This window comes from Piliocolobus tephrosceles, chromosome 8 (assembly GCF_002776525.5).
Source record: "Piliocolobus tephrosceles isolate RC106 chromosome 8, ASM277652v3, whole genome shotgun sequence".
Lineage (NCBI taxonomy): Eukaryota > Metazoa > Chordata > Mammalia > Primates > Cercopithecidae > Piliocolobus > Piliocolobus tephrosceles.
The window spans coordinates 113,998,301-114,017,710 of NC_045441.1; the positions used below are offsets into that span (position 1 = coordinate 113,998,301).

Genomic DNA, 19,410 nt, shown 5'->3' on the forward strand with positions numbered 1-19,410 from the left:
ATCACTTTCACACCTCTAGCCAGTAAATTATCAGAGATCAGTTTGAAGGACAGCCCTTCTGTGATGCTGTTATGAGAAACTGAATCATTTCTGCCCCTTTTTTCTTGAATGCCCTTGAGGGCCATACACAAAAAGTGGAGATATGTAACCAGCTTTTATCTCTGGAGAAGAGTTTTACCTGACTCTAGCACAAAATGGAAGGTGAGAGGAGAAGGCATTTCTTCTCTTAAGGCTTGAGATGAAGAGAAATGAAACAAGTCCAGTATTTAAGAAAGACTTGGAGATCACATTAAAGAAAGAAAAATAATTGGAGACAGTCAATCAAAAAGTATCTATTCTGTGCCATCTTCATGTGGCACTGGGCTGGGTGCCTGACAAAGCAAACTGAGCCAAGGCGCTTCTTAACTTTAAGTTGTATAATCTAAAATTAAGCTTCAACATTATATGCAGGGCTTTGGGGCAACATGACACAAGACATTTTTATTTCTAACAAGTTCTAAAATTATTTTTACTTCATGTGCCATTTTTCAAAAGCAATGCAGAATTTTGTTTTTGAGGTCATCTATTGCTGTCCCATAATTGCTCATACAGAAATTCCTATAATTTTAAATTGTTACTGGGAAATACACTTAAAGAATGTTAGAAACCTGCCATTTTAATCGAAGAAATATATTTTGAAAGAAAACATCTCCTCAGACCATTACAGCTTACTGTTCACTTAGATCATAATGACTATATTTTAATCAGGTACCCATAAATACTACAATATTGAGAAAAAGCCTGGGTTCTAATCCTGACTCTTTCATTAACTACCTGGAAGGATTAGGGACATCTCTATTCTTTTAGTGCTCTATATCCTCATTTGAAAATGGCTAAGGCACTGTTAAATATTATATTCCAAAACATAATAAATATTTTTCACATTCACGTAATTTCCATATTAGTGATTCACATTCTTTACATTGTTTATTTAAAAATCTCTCTTTTGTACAGAGAGTTCATCCAACAGAAGGAAATCTGGAAACTCTAGCAATAAGTCCAACACTGGTACTAATATTCATGAGTTATAACAAGAATAACTCACTATAAGTACATATTGTCCTATTTTTATGTGATATATGCAGTATTAGCTAAAAACATGGACTGTGTGTAAAAACTATTGTGTTGTAAGTGGTCCTTGCATAAGAGAGCATTATGGAAATAAAATGATTGGAGAAATGGTTGAAAATATTTATAATGATTTTCCAGGTGGTGCATTGTGTGTATGTGTATGCATGTGTTTTATTTTCAATTTCTTATAATAAACATGTTATTCTTAAAATAAGGGGCATGTAAATTTAAAAGAATATGGTTCAGTTAGAATTAACCAAACTATTGGATTCATTAATGCTCTTCCTTCCACCCATAACACATGGACTGCCAAAGGGCTGCCCAGTTACTGACAGGCTACTCCATAGGAGACTCAGGCACTTCTGCTTCCAGCCCTCTCCTCGAGTGGTGTTGCTTACCACAGTCAAAACCAGTTGTGTCTGCTTCTTTATTTGGGAAAGTCACTTGTGCTTGTCATTGTAATTATGCAAATTAACATTATATTAAAAGGTGATGAGATATGATTATGAAAATAAAGTCATTTCTTTAAACGTTTCAGAAAGATTTGATTTCTAAAATGTTAAGTTAGATGTAAGAAAACTATAAAATGTTATGATAAAAAGTTAAAAATGCTTATGCTTTTAGATTGCTTTATTAAGTGTTAAGTTCTTAACTTTAATGAAACTCAAACTGGAAATATAAATGATCTGTTATAGGTGTGTGGTCTATGCAAAAAAGAAGGTAAGGACCTTCATTCAGGAAATAGAACTCATGTTATTGGCCTCATCCCAAAAGCTTGGTGAATAAATGAACATTTATATATATTTTAGATTCAAATAAGTATTTAAGGTATATATTAACTTTTCAATGATTCCTTACTTTCACTGCTTTTTAATTCTGTAACCAAATACAGATTCTAATCGAGTTAGATGAGAGAATTCCAATTATAACTATTTATTTACAAGCCCAAGTGTTAATCATCCTGTGGCCCCTTTCCTACTACCTATTATATTTGAATTTCAACCCTTTCCTGCCAAATATTTATTTTATAATCAACCATATATAGATACCCTTTGAACTTAAAACCTGAAAGAAAACAATTATCTTAGAAGTTCCCATAACAAATCAGCCATTAATCCTGACTATTATTCTAGGCACTGTTATTTGTATAGGGAATTCCTTTTCTGGTCAAGTCTATACATTCACCCAGGTTTGTAGCCCCACGCAGAGCTTAGGATTATTACTCTGGTTTATAGCTTTAGAAAATTTTAAAAAGCAACAACAACACGTCTTCACCAAATTATGTAAAGTGTTCCTATTTCCCAGAACGGTTTATGGGGGAAAAAAGTACATATACATATAACTATTTAAGCACTTACTAATTTAGCAAATATTTACCTGCTGTCTGTTACTCAAAAAACAGTGAGGTATACTTGCACATTTACAAAAATACAGCTACTCTATAAGGAAGCTTGATATGTCTATTGTCCTAGCTCTAGGAAAGATGTCTTTTGATTATTTTATTTTTGGTGTGTGTGTGTGTGTGTGTGTGTGTGTGTGTGTGTGTGTGTGTGTGTTTGTTTGTTTTTGAGTTGGAGTCTCGCTCTGTCACCTAGGCTGGAGTGCAGTGGCACGATCTTGGCTCACTGCAACCTCTGCCTCCTGGGTTCAAGCGATTCTCCTGCCTCAGCCTCCCGAGTAGCTGGGATTACAGATACACACTGCCATGCCCGGCTAATTTTTTGTATTTCAGTAGACACAGGGTTTCATCATGTTGCCCAGTCTGGTCTCGAACTCCTGAGCTCAGGCAATCCACCTGCCTCAGCCTCCCAAAGTGCTGGGATTACAGGTGTGAGCCACCACACCTGGCTCTTTTGATGATTTTAAACCAATAGGTATAAAATAGACTATGTAAAAAGGGAAGTGAAATATAATAATGGTACAGCTTAGAAAAATCCTCAGATAAAAGCATTTTTCCCAGAAAAACAAAAGCAAATGATTTAATTTTTAAAAGATGGCCAAGAAAGACCAAAAGAAAATCAAAATACCATGGAAAATTCTCAGGATTTAGGTTAAAGGTTATTTTAATCTACAGTTAATATCTCAAAAATTCTTCATGATTTTCTACTAAAATTGGTACACTGAAACAATGCCTGACATATTTTCTCACTATATGTCTTCAACAATGCATGGTTGCTAATGACAGCATTTGCTCATGAGCCTTCCCTGCAAGAGACAGAAAGCCCCTGGGGTGGAGAATTTTCTACAACAGCAGACCTGCCATAGCGGATCTGTCAGGGTGAGTCAGACAGGCATTCTGCTCCCTAAGGATGACAAGAAAACAAATAAAAATAAAAGAAAATGCAAACATTTTCATAAAAGGCATTTGGCAAATTAGTAGCTGCCCCAAGGAATTCAAAGCAAGGGCAGAAACAATTAGCACTTCATTCCCAAAAATCTTTTGATTTCAATATTTCAAATAGATAAATTAAACCCTGTATTATGTCTTCTGATAGTTCTGCACAAATATATATTGTGGAAACTTGGCCAACATTACAATGATTTCATTCACACACAGCTCATGCTCCTTTTTCTTTTTCTTTTCTTTTTTTTTTTTTTTTTTTTGGATACAAATACTTGTCAATTTCTACTACTGCAAGGTACAGTGCTAGGCACTGGGCAATGCAACGATGAGCAGAAACCAAGGACTGTATCTCCATCCTGCGGAGCCCACACAGTTTAATGAGGATGGGGAGGCAGGCATAGTAATTAAAAGTTCCTATAAGGACATGAGAAATTGCAATCGGCACAAATCTGAAGGAGAGATATGTGGTGCTTAGAATCTATGATTGGAGTATTTTAACTAAACCAGAAATTGAAAACAACTTCTGTAAAGAAGTTCTGAAGGACCCTTAGATATTAACTAAGCAGGGAGGGGAAAGGTTATTGTGGGCAGAGGAAACACCCATGTTCTAAGGCATGGTGGCAGGAAACGGTATGATTTGTTGAGAGGGCTGAAAGGAGGTCATTGTGGCTAACGCAGAGAGTGCCAAGGCACTGTGGCATGAATGGGGCTGAAGACATGGGGGATCCACATCCTAAAGGGCCTCAGAGGCATGATACAGAGTTCTGTCTCCACCCTGAGAGAGAAATAAAGTCAATGAAGCATTTAAGGGGCGTGTGTCTGCATGTGTGTGTCTGCTTGTGGGGGTGTCATGCTGTTTGAGAGACATGACATGATCAGATTTGTTTTTATTCTTTATTTAATCACCTCTTAATTTTACTAACAGACAGCTATCCTGCTAACAGTTTCTGCGTATGGTAAGAGTAATTGGGGATGAATACAAAGTGGTTTTACATCTAGACTGTGGAAAGTACAAATAAGTCTACATAAAAAAAATCACAAGTTTTGCATGTTTTTATATGTAACATAATGCAACTGAATGACTTTTTAAAATGTAAAATTTGTATTCAGAGATAGTATAATTTGCTATTCTTAACATGAAGAGAATCGAGGAAAATCGCCTTCCTACTAAAACCAATTAAATATTTGAATCGCCTTTAAGCATGTACATTACACTCTTGTTCCTGATCAATATAATGAGTAAAATATCCTGTACCCACCAGTATTAGTTACATGCAAAGAGGAATAGTGTCCCCCTTTTCTCCTGGGAACTTAGGAATAGTAAATGCACAGGAGGTTAGAAATATAAAAATTCTGAATACATTCTGGGTATAGCATGCTGAATAATGCACTGAGTAATAACATATAGAATGACAATAACAATAGCTTGCTGTTATGAGTGACTTTAGTAATAAAAAGAAATCAACTCATAATAAATATTATCATTTCAAGTCAATCTGGTAATATAGCAATGTACCTATAGAATTATGGATAAAATTATACATGTCATAACATTCCAGTTTTTAATTGATTGAGTGCATGTTATGTGCTAGGTGTTTCCAACATTTCATATTATCTTTGTGAGATAGTTGTTTGCAGGAGGGGTACTCACAGAGCTTGACGCCCAGGCCTGCTGAAGAATGAGTGTGAGTAATAGAACCTCACTTCATCCCACCTCCATGTAAACACTCAAGAAGGTGCTAATTTTGCTTTGCAGTAGTTATTTGCACCTAGTGAGGAAGCAGGCCTGTAGCCAGAATCTCCAGAACAGCCTAGCTGATACCATGAGGAAAAAGAAAAAAAAAGAGAAAGGCAAAGGAAGCTTCTCCTATCTGATGGTGTTCTTGCTCCATTTAGGCAGTATCATCTGAACCTACGTAATTTCACTGCAATGCTGAGGTCATCTGAGAAGTCACAACTGCCTCTGAAACCTCACTGTGCTGACTCCTGTTTTACGTGTCTGTTCTCTGTTTTTTCTGCCTCTCTGGTTTCCTAACCATTTGCCATTAAAATCGTCTGTCTGTTGACTGCATTCCCATCCTATTGTGACAATATAGAAAGTATTACACTCATTTTATAAATAAAGACACTGAAACTCTAAGCATAACAGTCACTTATCCAAATTAACCAGCAATAATATTGAGGTTCTAATAAACACAACTGTGCCCTTTGCATATGTAACCGTTAAGAAAGGGCAAGAAGACTGAAGACACACTTACAGGGTGAAGAGAAACAAAAACCAATTCTATAAATGTGTAATCATGACACTGTGTGGAGAAAATTTAGGTTGTTTCTTTTGATATTACACATGAGAATCATATATGATAATATAAATATGTTTATTTTACCATCATATAAGCTCTATGAACACAGGAAATGTGTCTGTTTCATTCACCTATTTAAAGCCAGCATCAAGCAGAGCCCTGCGTGTCACAGCCACTTAATCAATACTTAAATTTTTAAATTTTCAAATGCCTATTGATTTAAATTATTTCATTTCTTCATTAAGGTGAAAAATGTAGTTTGGTTATTTGAGGAATATAAGTGATGTTTCTATGAGGGTTTCTTGGATGATACTAATATTTAAATTGGTGGACTTTGATCAAAGCAGATGGCTGTCTGTGGGTGGGCCCCATCCAATCAGTTGAAGGTCTAAATAAAGACTGCCCTTCCCAAGCAAGAGAGGATTCTGCCAGCAGACTGCCTTTAGATTTCAACTGCAATACCAGCTCTTCTTTAGACCTCCTGCCAATTTAGTGAGCCAATTTGTCAAAGTAAATTTCTTTCTCTTTCTACACACACATACACATGCACACACACATACAGCCTATTGGTTCTGTTTCTCTGGAGAACCCTGACATAATACAATTAGTATTAGCATAACTTTTTAAGAATATGGGTATTTCAGTATAAGCAATCTTAAATGATGTACAGACTATTAAGATGGGGTGGAAAGAACATGAAGTAGAAAAGTCACAGGGCCAGGTCCAAGATTTCTCTATTTATTCATTCATTCACTTATTTATTCATTATATACTTTCTGAGCATCTATGATAACCCCAGACACTCTTCCAGGAGCTGAGAGTACAGTGGAGAAGAAGGTTGACCAGCTCCTTCCTCTTATGCTTGTTTAAAACTAGTGGAATAGATGAACAATATATAAGTCAACAATTGTATTAGAGTTCTCTAGAGAGACAGAACTAATAGGATATATGTATATATGAAGAGGAGTTTATTAAGGAATATTTACTCACACAAACACAAGGTAAAGTCCCACAACAGGCCCTCTGCAAGCTGAGGAGCAAGGAAGCCAGTCCGAGTCCCAAAACCTCAAAAATTGGGAAGCTGACAGCACAGCCTTCATCTGAGGCCAAAGGCCCAAGAGCCCTTGGCAAACCACTGGTGTAAGTCCAAGAGTCCAAAAGCTAACGAACTTGAAGTCTAATGTCAAGGGCAGGAAGCATCCAGCACAGGAGAAAGATGAAGGCTGGAAGACTCAGCAAGTCAAGCCCTTCCAATTTCTGCCTGCTTTACTCTAGCCGCACTGGCAGCTGATTAGCTGGTGCCCTCCCAGCTTGAGGGTGGGTCGGCCTCTCCCCGTCCACTAAGTCAAATGTTAATCTCCTTTGGCAACACCCTCACAGACACATCCAGGATTAATACTTTGCATCCTTCAATCCAATCAAGTTGATACTCAATATTAACCATCACAAGTAAACAGACGAGTTACTTTCAGAAAATAAAGAAAAAATGAAACAGACAGGTATGATACAGAATTCTTTAGATTGGATAATCAAGGAAGGCTTCTCCGAAGAGGTGACTTTTGAGTGGAAGGATGACTAGAAATAAGAAGCCAGCTGGAGTCAGAGCATCTCAGGCAGAGGAAACAGCAAGTACCAAGGCCTGGAGGCAGGAGCGTATTTGCCCAGAGTACCTGATACAAATTCCATGGCCTCTCTGAGCCATGGTTCTTCACCTGTAAATTATGGGTGATGAGACGTACTTAAAGAGTTGTTGTTAGAATGAGATAATGTTTATAAAGTCTGAAGCACAACTATGGCATATAATAGAAACTTGAGAAATGGTCATTATTAAGGGAGTGTAGTAGAAAGATGTAATTTAAACTGGGAGCAGGGGAGCATACAGAAATGACTTTCAAGGACATTTGAACTAAACTTTGAATGATGAACCAGAGGAACCAGAGACTGTCAGATGATGAACGAGGAGAATATTCTAAGCAACATTAACAACACACATGTACACCATGCACACACACACACATGCGTAGGCATGCACACACACACATCACTCATATCCTTACTTCACTGTGGTTTTGTTGCTGGTGAGCAGGTACAGATTCTTGACTTCACCGCACAAAAGAATTTGAGAGCAAGCCTAAAGTAAGAGTAAGTAAAGTTTATTGCAAAGCAAAAGTACGCTCTGAGAGGCAGAGCAAGCTACTCAGAGGGAGACAGCAGCTAGTGCCTCAAAGGAATTCCTTTGATGGAAGCTGTACATACATTTTCATAAAATACGACCTGGGAAGGTCAAGTGTGCAAAGGCAGACCTGCAGCTGTAACACGCATCGCATGTATCATGCCCTAACACAAATCGTGTGTATCATGAGCATATAAAATCTCCACCTACGGGTGTTTTTTATTATTATTATTATTATTATTAAAATGAGGAAAAGTTTACTAAAAGCTAAACCTTGAGCCTAGCTGCATATGCAGGACACCAGAGAAGCCCCTGGACACCCCCTTTCCTTTCTCCTCCCTCTTCCCTTCCCCCAAGGCAGGAATTTGTACCTAATAGCTTCTCTGGTGCTGACTGCTTGGAGAATGGCGAAATTCCATCAGGAATAAGACTCTTCTATTCTCTTTCCCAGGCCACACTGGATGTCAGGAACTTGTAACTATCTGGTTGGTGGTCTGCTGGTATCCTGCAGGACTGCTTACCTTGCAAAAGAGGTACTGATGCACACGAGGATGCAAGGGATGTAGAGCTGTCTATGGAGGGCCCCGTGGGGCTTCACACAAGGGTGTGTCCGGAATTGGTGGGTTCTTGGTCTCACTGACTTCAAGAATGAAGACGTGGACCCTGGTGGTGAGTGTTACAGTTCTTAAAGATAGTGTGTCCGGAGTTTGTTCCTTCAGGCGTTCAGATGTGTCTGGAGCTTCTTCCTTCTGGTGAGTTCGTGGTCTCCTGGGCTTCAGGAGTGAAGCTGCAGACGTTCCCTGAGTGTTACAGCTCATAAAGGCAGCGTGGACCCAGAGTGAGCAGCAGCAAGATTTATTGCCAAAAGCGAAAGAATAAAGCTTCCACAGTGTGGAAGGGGACCCAAGTGGGTTGCCCCTGGCTGGCTCGCAGCCTGCTTTTATTCCCTTATCTGACCCCACCCACATCCTGCTGATTGGTCCATTTTACAGAGAGCCGGTTGGTCTATCTTGAAGCTGATTGGTCCGTTTTGACAGAGTACTGATTGGTGCCTTTACAATCCTTGAGCTAGACACAGAGTGCTAGATTGAAAAGTTCTACAAGTCCCCACTAGGTTAGCTAGACACAGAATTAGCTAGATACAGAGTACTGATTGGTGTATTTACAAACCCTGAGCTAGACACAGAGTCACAGAGTGCTAGTCCCCCAAGTCTCCACTAGGTTAGCTAGATACAGAGTGCTGATTGGTGCACATACAATCCTCTGGCTAGATATAAAAGTTCTCCAAGTCCCCACCCAGTTCAGGAGCCCAGCTGGCTTCACCCAGTGGATCCTGCACTGGGAGAGCAGGCAGAGCTGCCCGCTAGTCTCGAGCTGCCCCTGCACTCCTCAGCCCTTGGGCTGTTGATGGGAGGGTGCCACGGAGCAGGGGGTGGCACCCGTTGGGGAGGCTCAGGCCGTGGGGAGCCCACTGCAGGGGGAGGAGCTCAGACATGGCAGACTGCAGGTCTGGAGCCCTGTCCCACCAGGAGGCTGCTAAACCCAGTGAGAATTTTTTTGAGTGTAGCGCCAGCGGGCTGGCACTGCTGAGGGACCTGGTGCAAACTCCGCAGCTGCTGGCCCCAGTGCTAAGCCTCTCACTACCCTGGGACAGCAGCACTGGCTGGCCACTCCATGTGCAGAGCCCGCCCAGCCCAGCCTGTGCCTGCTGAAACTGGCACTGGCCTGCCAGCACCCTGGCAGCCCTGCTTCCTGCCCGTGCCTCTCCCTCCACACCTCCTGGCAAGCAGAGGGAGGCAGCTTCCACCCTAGCCAGCCCAGAGAGGGGCTCCCACGGTGCCGAGGCAGGCTGAAGGGCTCATCGAGCACGGCCAGAGTGGACACCGAGGCCAAGGAGGCGCCAAGAGTGAGGGCTGCTAGCACATTGTCACCTCTCAAGGGGATAAAGTCAGTATGGCCCCTGATATGGTTTGGCTCTGTGGCCCCAACCAAATCTCATCTTGAATTATAATCCCCACATAACGGAGGAGGGGCTTGGTGAGAGGTGATTGAATCATGGGGGCCGATTTCCCCCTTGCTGTTCTCTTGATAGTGAGTGAATTCTCATGAGATCTGGTTGTTTAAAAGTGTGTGGCACTTCCCCCTTCTCTCCTTCTCCTGCTCCTCCATGGTAAGACCTACTTGCATCCCTTTCACTTTCCGCCATGATTGTAAATTTCCTGAGGCCTCCCAGCCAGGCTTCCAGGACAGCCTGCAGAACTATGAGTCAATTAAACCTCTTTTCTTCATCAATTACCCAGTCTCAGGTAGTTCTTTATAGCTGTGTGAAAATGAACTAATACAGCTCCCTAATCTTACTTATCCTGCCTCAGTTTGACTGTTGTGTTTAAATTAAAATCACCCTACTTTGAAATTATAACAAAACCACAAAATGTTATTAATTTACATGCCAAATCTTTTAAAACTCATAGGTCTACTTTATATTGCTCGCAATGCAGAAAGAAAAAAGGAAAAAGGGAAAGAGAGAGAAAAATATAGAATATGAATGGCAGAGATAAAAAGCCAAGAGACACATGGAGAACAATGATGGAGGAAGTAAGTGAAGGAAGAGGCATGGAGGCAGGAAGAAGAGTGTGGACTCAGGGAGAGATGGAGATGATGGTAGAGGGAAAAAGAAGCCAAAAAAGGTGGAGGAGGAAGAAGCTGAATCATCCAGTTGTCTGGAGCTGAGCAGACCAGGCAAAATGGCAGCATGCTAACCTTGAAAACATTCTGGAAAAAGTTGCTTAATAAAATGTATTTATTAGTTTCTGAAAAAAATTATCTTTGACATTCTAACTGAAGGAATTCATGTTCCTCATTCAATATGGAAGCAAAACAAAATGTATTTCCATGCGACAGAAATATTTCTCACATAACAATTTTCTTCCTTTTAATTCAAGAAATCGGGAAGGAACTTTGCCATGAGAAAAATGGAAGTAATTTCTACTGGCCTATCACTCATAAACTATTTTTCTTCTCCATTTCTTTTCCTTTACTTTCTATTTCACCATACTGCCTTATCTGGTCATGTGTGTATCTCTCTCTCTCTCTTTAATATATGCTTTCATTTTTCTTTCTTTTCCCTCAAAACATACATTCCCGCTTCAATTATTTTGTGAATGTTAGAAATCTATTAAAACATACCATCATTGGCTGGGCGCAATGGCTCCTGCCTGTAATCCCAGCACTTTGGGAGGCCGAGGCGGACAGATCACGAGGTCAGGAGATCGAGACCATCCTGGCTAACATGGTAAAACTCTGTGTCTACTAAAAATACAAAAAATTATCCAGGGGTGGTGGCGGGCGCCTGTAGTCCCAGCTACTCAGGAGGCTGAGGCAGGAGAACCCCTTGAACCCAGGAGGCAGAGGTTGCAGTAAGCCGAGATCTCACCACTGCACTCCAGCCTGGGCGACAGAGCGAGACTCCATCTCAAAAACAAACAAACAACAACAACAAAAAATGTTATTTCAACATGATAACCTATGTTTACGGAGTATGTTTTTATTTATTCCTGAGAAAAATTAATGTGAACTGTTTATTTTATCACAGCTCAATATCAACCCTGATTTTATTGTTAGCTCATTGCTGAAACTAAGAAATGTCCATTGACTTGCTGAAAGCAATAGCATAATGCTTCTACTTTTGTCATTAATGACAGTGATTGTGATAGATGAGCACCTCAAAATTTCTGTGTGTAAACATAGAACTAACTCAGAAAATTTTTATTTAAAAAAGTATACCCACCTGTTATTAATATAGTCACTACGTAAATAGTTACTCTGTCTTAAGACAGAGGAGTATGCAACCTCAGTGTCATTGTTTACTAAAAAAAAATTTCCATGCTATCCATAATGCTTTTAGTAAAAAAGGGAGGCTCATAGCAATTGTAGTGCAAATTAAAACTGAATTTAAAAAACACATAATTCTAATTGTTGAATTCCAAAAATAAATAGCCCAAATCATTCTTTAACAAGTGCAGAGGCAGTTCAAACATCAGCATTCCAAGATCATGAAATTTTTTTTTTTTTTAAGAACTCTCGAAAGATATGTGAAGGAAGAGATCCAGAATCCAAAGTAAAAGTCCACCACATATTCACAGCTGTGGCATCTTCCACCTCCTAGAACCTTACCCAGGAGTAAAGGCTTTCCTAACTCAGCAGCCTTAAAGACCTGCCCAGAGGAAGCTGGTCCAGAAGGCGCTCTCCTGGTTAGTGTAGTTTGTCCAGTCCCTAAGCCGACTTGAGATTGTAGGCTGAGAGTGCATTTGGATGGGTTTACTAAATGGAAAGCCCTCTTTTTTTTTTTTTAAGTTCTGAGTGGATGCTGTAACTTTAGTCTTCCTCCAAAACTATTTGGAATCACTGAAAACCTTCATAAACTCAAGAAAGGACCTAACTATGTTTCTCGTGGTCTCCAAATACAGCATTGCCAAGATGCTGCTTGAACTTGTAGAGTGTTTTCTCTGACTGGGCTGCGTTCTGGCACCTGATTTTTTCCTGCAAGATTAGTTCAGAATACTGTGGGGAAGAGCTCCCTCTCCTGCCTCACAGAAGGTAATGCTACTGGGTACGATTGCCTGAGTAGGCTAACTGCTTCCAGAAGCCAAACTGTTTAATTTGATCACGTGGAGTTTGCACTTTAGTTTGGAGAGATATTTTCTATATTTATAGTCCTTGATTTGTAAGTCCAAGTTTCATATATAAACAAATGCATAACTAAAACATCCATTCTAGATTGCTTGTATAAACAAAATGTATAATTTGCACATTGACTACAGATTTTCTTCAGAAAAACAACAATTACTTCATATGTGAGTTTGGAACTAATAGAAATCTGTTCAGCTGTGATTTGTGTGCACTTCCAAACTGAGATTGTTACAGAGGAAATTGTGGCAGTTAATCAACATGCAAATGACATGTTTATGTATGACTTAAAATGAATTTTGACAGAAGTATGAATGCTAAATTTAAAGCTTTAGCCTTGCAATGAAAATCACACAAACCACAGAAAGCTCTGACTTACCTATAGAAATATTGAAGTCAAGACTTTTAATTAATGCTTGCCAGATTAATACTTTTCACTTGATAAAACTCAAAATGCTGGAAGTAAAAAACCCTTTTATACTCAAAACCTTTTCCGTCACCTTCATCTACAACATGTTATATTATTCATTCTAGTAAACGGTTTTTAGGCATGTCTTCAGAATTTAAATGAGTATATCTATGATATGGGTTTGACTTTGCGTCCCCACCGAAATCTCATCTTGAATTGTAATACCATAATCCCACGTGCTGTGGGAGGGACCCATGGGAGGTAATTGGATCATGGGGGCTGTTTCCCCCATGCTGTTCTCGTGATAGTGAGGGAGTTCTCATGAGATCTGATGGTTTTATAAGCATCTGACATTTCCCCTCCTGGTACTCATTCTCTTTCCTGTCACCCTCTGAAGAGATGCCTTCTGCCTCATTGTAAGTTTCCGGAGGCCTCTCCAGCCATGAAAACTATCAGTCAATTTCTTTTCTTAATAAATTACCCAGCCTCAGGTATTTCTTCACAGCTTTTCTTTTCTTAATAAATTAAGCCGGGCGCGGTGGCTCAAGCCTGTAATCCCAGCACTTTGGGAGGCCGAGGCGGGCGGATCACAAGGTCGGGACATCGAGACCATCCTGGCTAACACGGTGAAACCCCGTCTCTACTAAAAAATACAAAAAACTAGCCGGGCGAGGTGGCGGGCGCCTGTAGTCCCAGCTACTCAGGAGGCTGAGGCAGGAGAATGGCGTGAACCCCAGAGGCGGAGCTTGCAGTGAGCTGAGATCCGGCCACTGCACTCCAGCTTGGGCGACAGAGCGAGACTCCGTCTCAAAAAAAAAAAAAAAAAAAAAAAGAATAAATTAAGTATTTCTTTTCTTAATAAATTACCCAGTCTCAGGTATTTCATTAGTCTGTGAGAACAAACTAATACAATCTAAGTGGCCATACTGACAGGATTATTTTTCTCTGTTTATGAATATTTGAAGAAGTACTACAGTTTCTGAATCTCAAACATAAAAGTTCTTTTCACATTTATTAGGAACTTTACAAGGTTTTAAATAAAAGGAAGCAGTTGGCATGAAAAAGTGAGATGAAAACAGAAACAAAAAAGTAATTAAAGCAATTCTCAGTAATGTCCCTCACCTGTGCTTTATTTAATTCTCACACTGAATTGAAAAATCCTCAAATTAATATGAATTAAGTTTTATTGAGTGTTCCACAAGTGTTAGCTACTATTATGTACTAGGCACTGTGCTGATTGCATTACATTCCTTATCCTCTTTAAACCTCAAGACTTCAAGGAAATTTAAGCAAATTGAGGCCAAAGGAGTTAAATAATTTGACCAAACTGACACTGCTAGGAAGTGGTGGAGCTGTATTTTCAACCAAGGTCTGGCTCTAGACCCCATGGTATTAACCGCCACCCTATACATTTCAGACTAAATGATTTATTAACAGCTATGATTTCTCTGACAATGTTTTGCCATTTCTTAAGTACACTACTGATTAATGAATTTGGTGTGGAACTGAAGTTAGAGTTCACAGAGCCAGGATAGCACATAAAATGCCAACAAGAAAAGAGCCCCAAAAGGAGAAATATTAGCTTTGGATGTGAGAGACAATAGAGCATCAAAAGGGGATAACTAGAATGAAGACAAGTGAATTTGGTCAGAACTGGGCATTGATTAACTTAAATGACAAGGCTTCAGTATAGAGAATGGGATAGGTGTAAGAAAATTCTATATATATACACATATGTATATATAGGTATATAATATAGTTATGATGTGGAGAAGAAAAAAATAGTAATCAAAAAGGTGAAGGTGGAAAGAAGGAAAAGAGAAGAAAAAAAGGAGAGTAAAATGTATTTAGAACTTTCCACAGGATAAGCATTTTTATGTCACCGCATGTAATTTTCGTATTAACTGCCAAGCACATAGTAACTCAGAATAATTTTTCTCATGTTTAAAGATGAAAGTACTAAACAACATTTTGAAGAAGACTTACCTGAGAGACTCTGAAGAGCCAAGACTTGAACTCACATCCTTTGATTCCAATGCTGTCCTGTGGGTTTAAGCATAAAGAGGGAAGGAACTACAGAGAGATATCCTAGATGATTTTGAATAGATATCATTTGGTTGCTATATTGAAAATATTTTGAATATTATTTATAGTTGTGACACATATTTATTAAACAAAATGGAAAAAAAAAACATTTTCTAAAATTTCCTCCTGCTTGTTGCATTCATTTTAAGAGAAAAATATTCATACTTTTCTTATGAATTGGAATGCATTTTTATAAGTCTGAAAATGAACTTTTTCATTTCTGTTTTTACCATCGTAGAAAAGGAGAATTATGCTTGAAATAGAGTCTATCAGGCATTGTTATAGATCCCTTTCTGCATCATTTGGGTCCAAAGGAAGAGGAAAAAGGATAAATCGTGACCAGCTAAGAGATCCAATAGATTGGAGGAAATTAGGAGGTGCACACTTTTCATTTGGAGATACTATTTTCTTTGTTTTGATTTACAGCCCAAAATTATCTAAGATAGGGGTATCTCTGTGTGTGTGTGTGTGTGTGTGTGTGTGTGTGTGTAACCTGGAAAACATTAAGTCAGGAGTATGCTCCATGGTCATTGTGTCCTGGGCACCAGATAAGGTCCCAGTTTCCCAGATGGTGAGCGCCAAAGGTTACAGTGAGATCTCCGCTTATTCCCAGATACACTTGCTATGAGGTGGCAGGTTAGATTTGCTCTTCTTTCGCTCCTCTTCTACTTGCTTTACATGGGGTAGAAATCTCCCAACGTTTGTGAAGAGTGACTGTCACTATTTCATATTTAACTGCACTGGTGAAGAGTTTATTTTCCTTTAAAAATGTTTTTATTTTTGTTAAATAACCACTTTGTCATTTTAATGGCAATCTGCATAAATGGAGTTAGATATATGCTAATGTTGTCATCTTAAATCTAAGTTAGTTTTGAGGGAACCATCATCACACATTTTGAATGAAGTTAACATCATCCAAAACTAACACATGTATGTGGGAAATCCTTCAAGTGATTCTTTTTTGCATATTTGCAAACCTAGAGTATATCTCAAAATACTCTCAAGTACATAGCCTTGTATTCATGCAAGAATCAGATTTTAAGTGAGGGATTTTATTTTCTTTCAAATAAATGGATTTAATGTTTCTCTTAATTATGTGTCACAAATTGGACTAAAATCTCACAGGGCCTGCCTATATAGGAATCTAAACAATACCAGTTTAGGGGAAATTAAGAAATTTTTTTTTCTTTTAGGTATTTATTCAAATCACATGTCATTCAAGGGATTCATTTTTAAGTCATTGAAATTATTTTAAGGAGGAAGTCAAATCCTATACAAACCAATACATTATAAGTAAATATTTATGAAAGTTCATTTCACTGCCCATGGGAAGGTCACTATTCCTCTTTTACTCGAATTTTCTATACTTCTAGGAGAGAAACACTGAAGTTCCCAGTCAATGGATAATCAGTATGTGCCCACGAAGGCTGGAAATCATGTTGTTTGGAGACATACATCTACCACCTCACAACCAATCCAAAAGTCACAGACACACACTTGTTGATTGCACTTCCTTTCCTTTGTCAAGATTTCCATTTTCTTCTTTTCTTCTTTTTTTTCTCCTTTTCTTCTTTCCTGTTCCTCATCTCCATGTTTCTTTGTTCTATTTAGTTTTTTCTTCAGGTAATCTCTCAGGTAATCTCAGTTTTTCAAGTATCTTTATTGTGTATTTTTCTGTTAGTCTCTCTTCCCTTTTATATAATCTGACATTTATTCTTTCTCTTTTTTGTCCATTATATTATCTGCCATTTCTATCTCCTATTAAAGCAAACTAAATATGGCCTGAGAAGGACTCCATACTTCTATATTTGTGTCCTTGTGGATGAAGTCTTGGTCAATTCCTGCAGCCATATTTCAAACAGTTATACACTGCAGAGTGTTCAAACTGCATTCAATAAGGCAAACTCCAAGCTGTAACCAATCCAGCTGTTTCTTTACCTCACTTTGGATTTCTGTACCTCGCTTTACTTTTTTTGCCTATAAATTTGTTCTGGTCATGCGGGACGCCTGGAGTCTCTCTGAATCTGCAGTGATTCTGGGGGCTTCTCAATTCACGAATCGATATTGCTCAATTATACTCCTTTACATTGAATTTGGCTGAAGTTTTCCTTTTAATACTCCTGTCCTTATTGTCCCCATTCTCTCCTTTATAATTCCAACCACCTGCTTTATCCCTCTCCTCTTTCCCCCAAGGATAAAGCACTCCTGCAATTCCACTTTACCTCCCATGATAAGTAGGTTCCACTGTTGTTTCTTCCTTTGTTTTTGATTTTGCTTTGGCAATTCTCGTTCTTTCCCAAGGAATAGAAAACATTTAATTAAGAAACAACATTCAAATTTATCATTTGCTCTAGTAAGTCTGATTGGCATTTTTTAACATTTAACAAAATGATATTTTAACTTTATAAATGCATTATACACACACATACACACACACACACACATATATGTTAGAGCAGAGCTCTGTCTTGTTGCTGATGAGAAGTATTTTGTTCTCCATTATAAAATGTACTCTTTCTCTGAGACACACGTCATGCTTCTTTGACATAAGCCAGCCTTCTCTTTATTGCCATTGTCTTAACTTTCTGATCATACCTCCATGTTTGTCAAGGAATAGATTTCTGCTTCGTCCTGCGTGAATTCAGGAGCCTTGATACAAACCCTCTCTGCTCCCATTACTTCCGGTAACTTTTACCATCACTCTCAGGAAGCCCTTGTATCTTTTCTCTCTCAGAAGCAGACTTCCACCTGCTTCACTTGAACGTCTCTCAAGTTAGATACCCAGCATGGTCCTCCTGGTGAAACAAGAGTGCCAGCTATACCATCAGAAAATCTTTTTACATGCCTAGCTGATTTGGCGCAAAATTGAGGAGTAGAGAGCCCGACTCTGAAGTGAAAGCAGAAACACTGGGCAGTAAATGATGAAATTTGCTTTGCTCTCAGTGGTTTCTGACAACCCCATGGCAGGACTGGGGTGGAAGGAGGAAGGAGATAAAGCCTAAAGCCTTAATACGGCATGGACCCCAGAGTACTAAGCCATCGGCGCAAAGGTGAATGAGAAGTAAATCCTCTCCTTTAGAAAAGGATCACAAAGAAATATGTCTGTCCGGAACTTGATACCTTCTTAAAGGATTTATAACCATTATCAAGCTTTCTCGTGAGTCTTTAGTTCAAATTATCACCATTTTCCTTGTCTGAAGAAAGTTTGAGGGGAAATTTTAAGTTAAGTTAGTCTTGGCTTTAGTTTTCTAAAAAACAGAACTTCAAGATATTGAAAAGATAAACCTTAAAATAAAGAAACCCACAGAAAGGATTATACAGCAGATGTATAGCTGAAAAGCAAATGGCTGAATCTGCAGGGAAAAGCAATTATCCAGAATGTGAAAGAATGAGTAAGAAAAGTAAATGACAGAATAAAAGAAATATTCAGCTATTCAAAGTTCCAGAAAGAATACCAGAGACATTGCAAGAGATGACGGCTAAAGCTTTTCCAGAACTGTTAAGGGACATCAGTATTTAAATTCAGGAAGGTCTATGAATCCCAAGCTGAAAACGATCAACACCTAAAACCATTATAATGAAATTGCAGGGGCCCCTAAGGGCAAAGAAATTATAAGCTATATTTTTTTGCTCTCAATGATGTCACTGTCTGCAGTCAGGTACAAGACCCTAAATTTCCCGTTTTACAGCATCTATTTTTGGAATGAGAGGCCCTCATGATTGTCGCATCTGTAAATCCTGGTTTGTCTCTCCATCCCACTTTCATCTGCCCCATACCACTTGTTAATAGAAAGACTAACTCCTGCAAACCTATAATTTCATTCTGGCTCCAGTGAAGTCCTGAAAATTCAGAATCTCAAATACAGCATCTTTCTAAAACAGGGTAGAGACTCAACATCTCTCCTTCCCAACGCTGCTCTTTGTGATCCTCTAACTTTACTTTTCAATCTTTGGTGCTTGTCTATGTCCATTGCATATTCAGCTGACCTCTCAGCACATGCCTCATTTTTGTTTCTCTTTTGGAGCCAAAGGATCATCATTTCTATGAAGCAAAAACGGGACACAAAACTGTACAGGTAGAATGACCTTTAACTCCACTCAGCACATACGAATACACACACACACACAGGCACACATACTTGCACACATTTCCAAAGGGCTGTTAATGTTAGGATAGGAGAAACCACTGGTAGGACATCAGGAGAACTGGAATTTAAAGGAATAATAAAGTGATGAATCAGCAGAGGTTAACTCAGGTAAAGAGATGTCAAAGATATAACTTGGGTAAGAGCAACTACTC

The 19,410-nt window shown here is 38.9% G+C and overlaps 1 protein-coding gene across 2 annotated transcripts; it reads right to left on the minus strand.

Moving 5' to 3' along the window:
* Nucleotides 1–3,143: 3,143 nt before the first annotated feature.
* Nucleotides 3,144–17,983, minus strand: C8H7orf77 (chromosome 8 C7orf77 homolog). 2 transcript variants are annotated; one of them, XM_023223438.2, is made up of 5 exons: nt 17,706–17,786; nt 15,021–15,068; nt 13,055–13,063; nt 7,815–7,888; nt 3,144–3,413 (listed from the first exon to the last, which is right to left on the minus strand). In XM_023223438.2, exons 1-5 carry the CDS (start codon nt 17,784–17,786, stop codon nt 3,353–3,355), a joined length of 273 nt encoding a protein of 90 aa, XP_023079206.1. In that variant the 3' UTR covers nt 3,144–3,352. The 2 variants fall into 2 exon arrangements, with proteins under 2 accessions (XP_023079206.1, XP_023079205.1); XM_023223437.2 differs by lacking the exon at nt 13,055–13,063 and having other exon boundaries at nt 15,012–15,068; nt 17,706–17,983.
* Nucleotides 17,984–19,410: the final 1,427 nt, after the last annotated feature.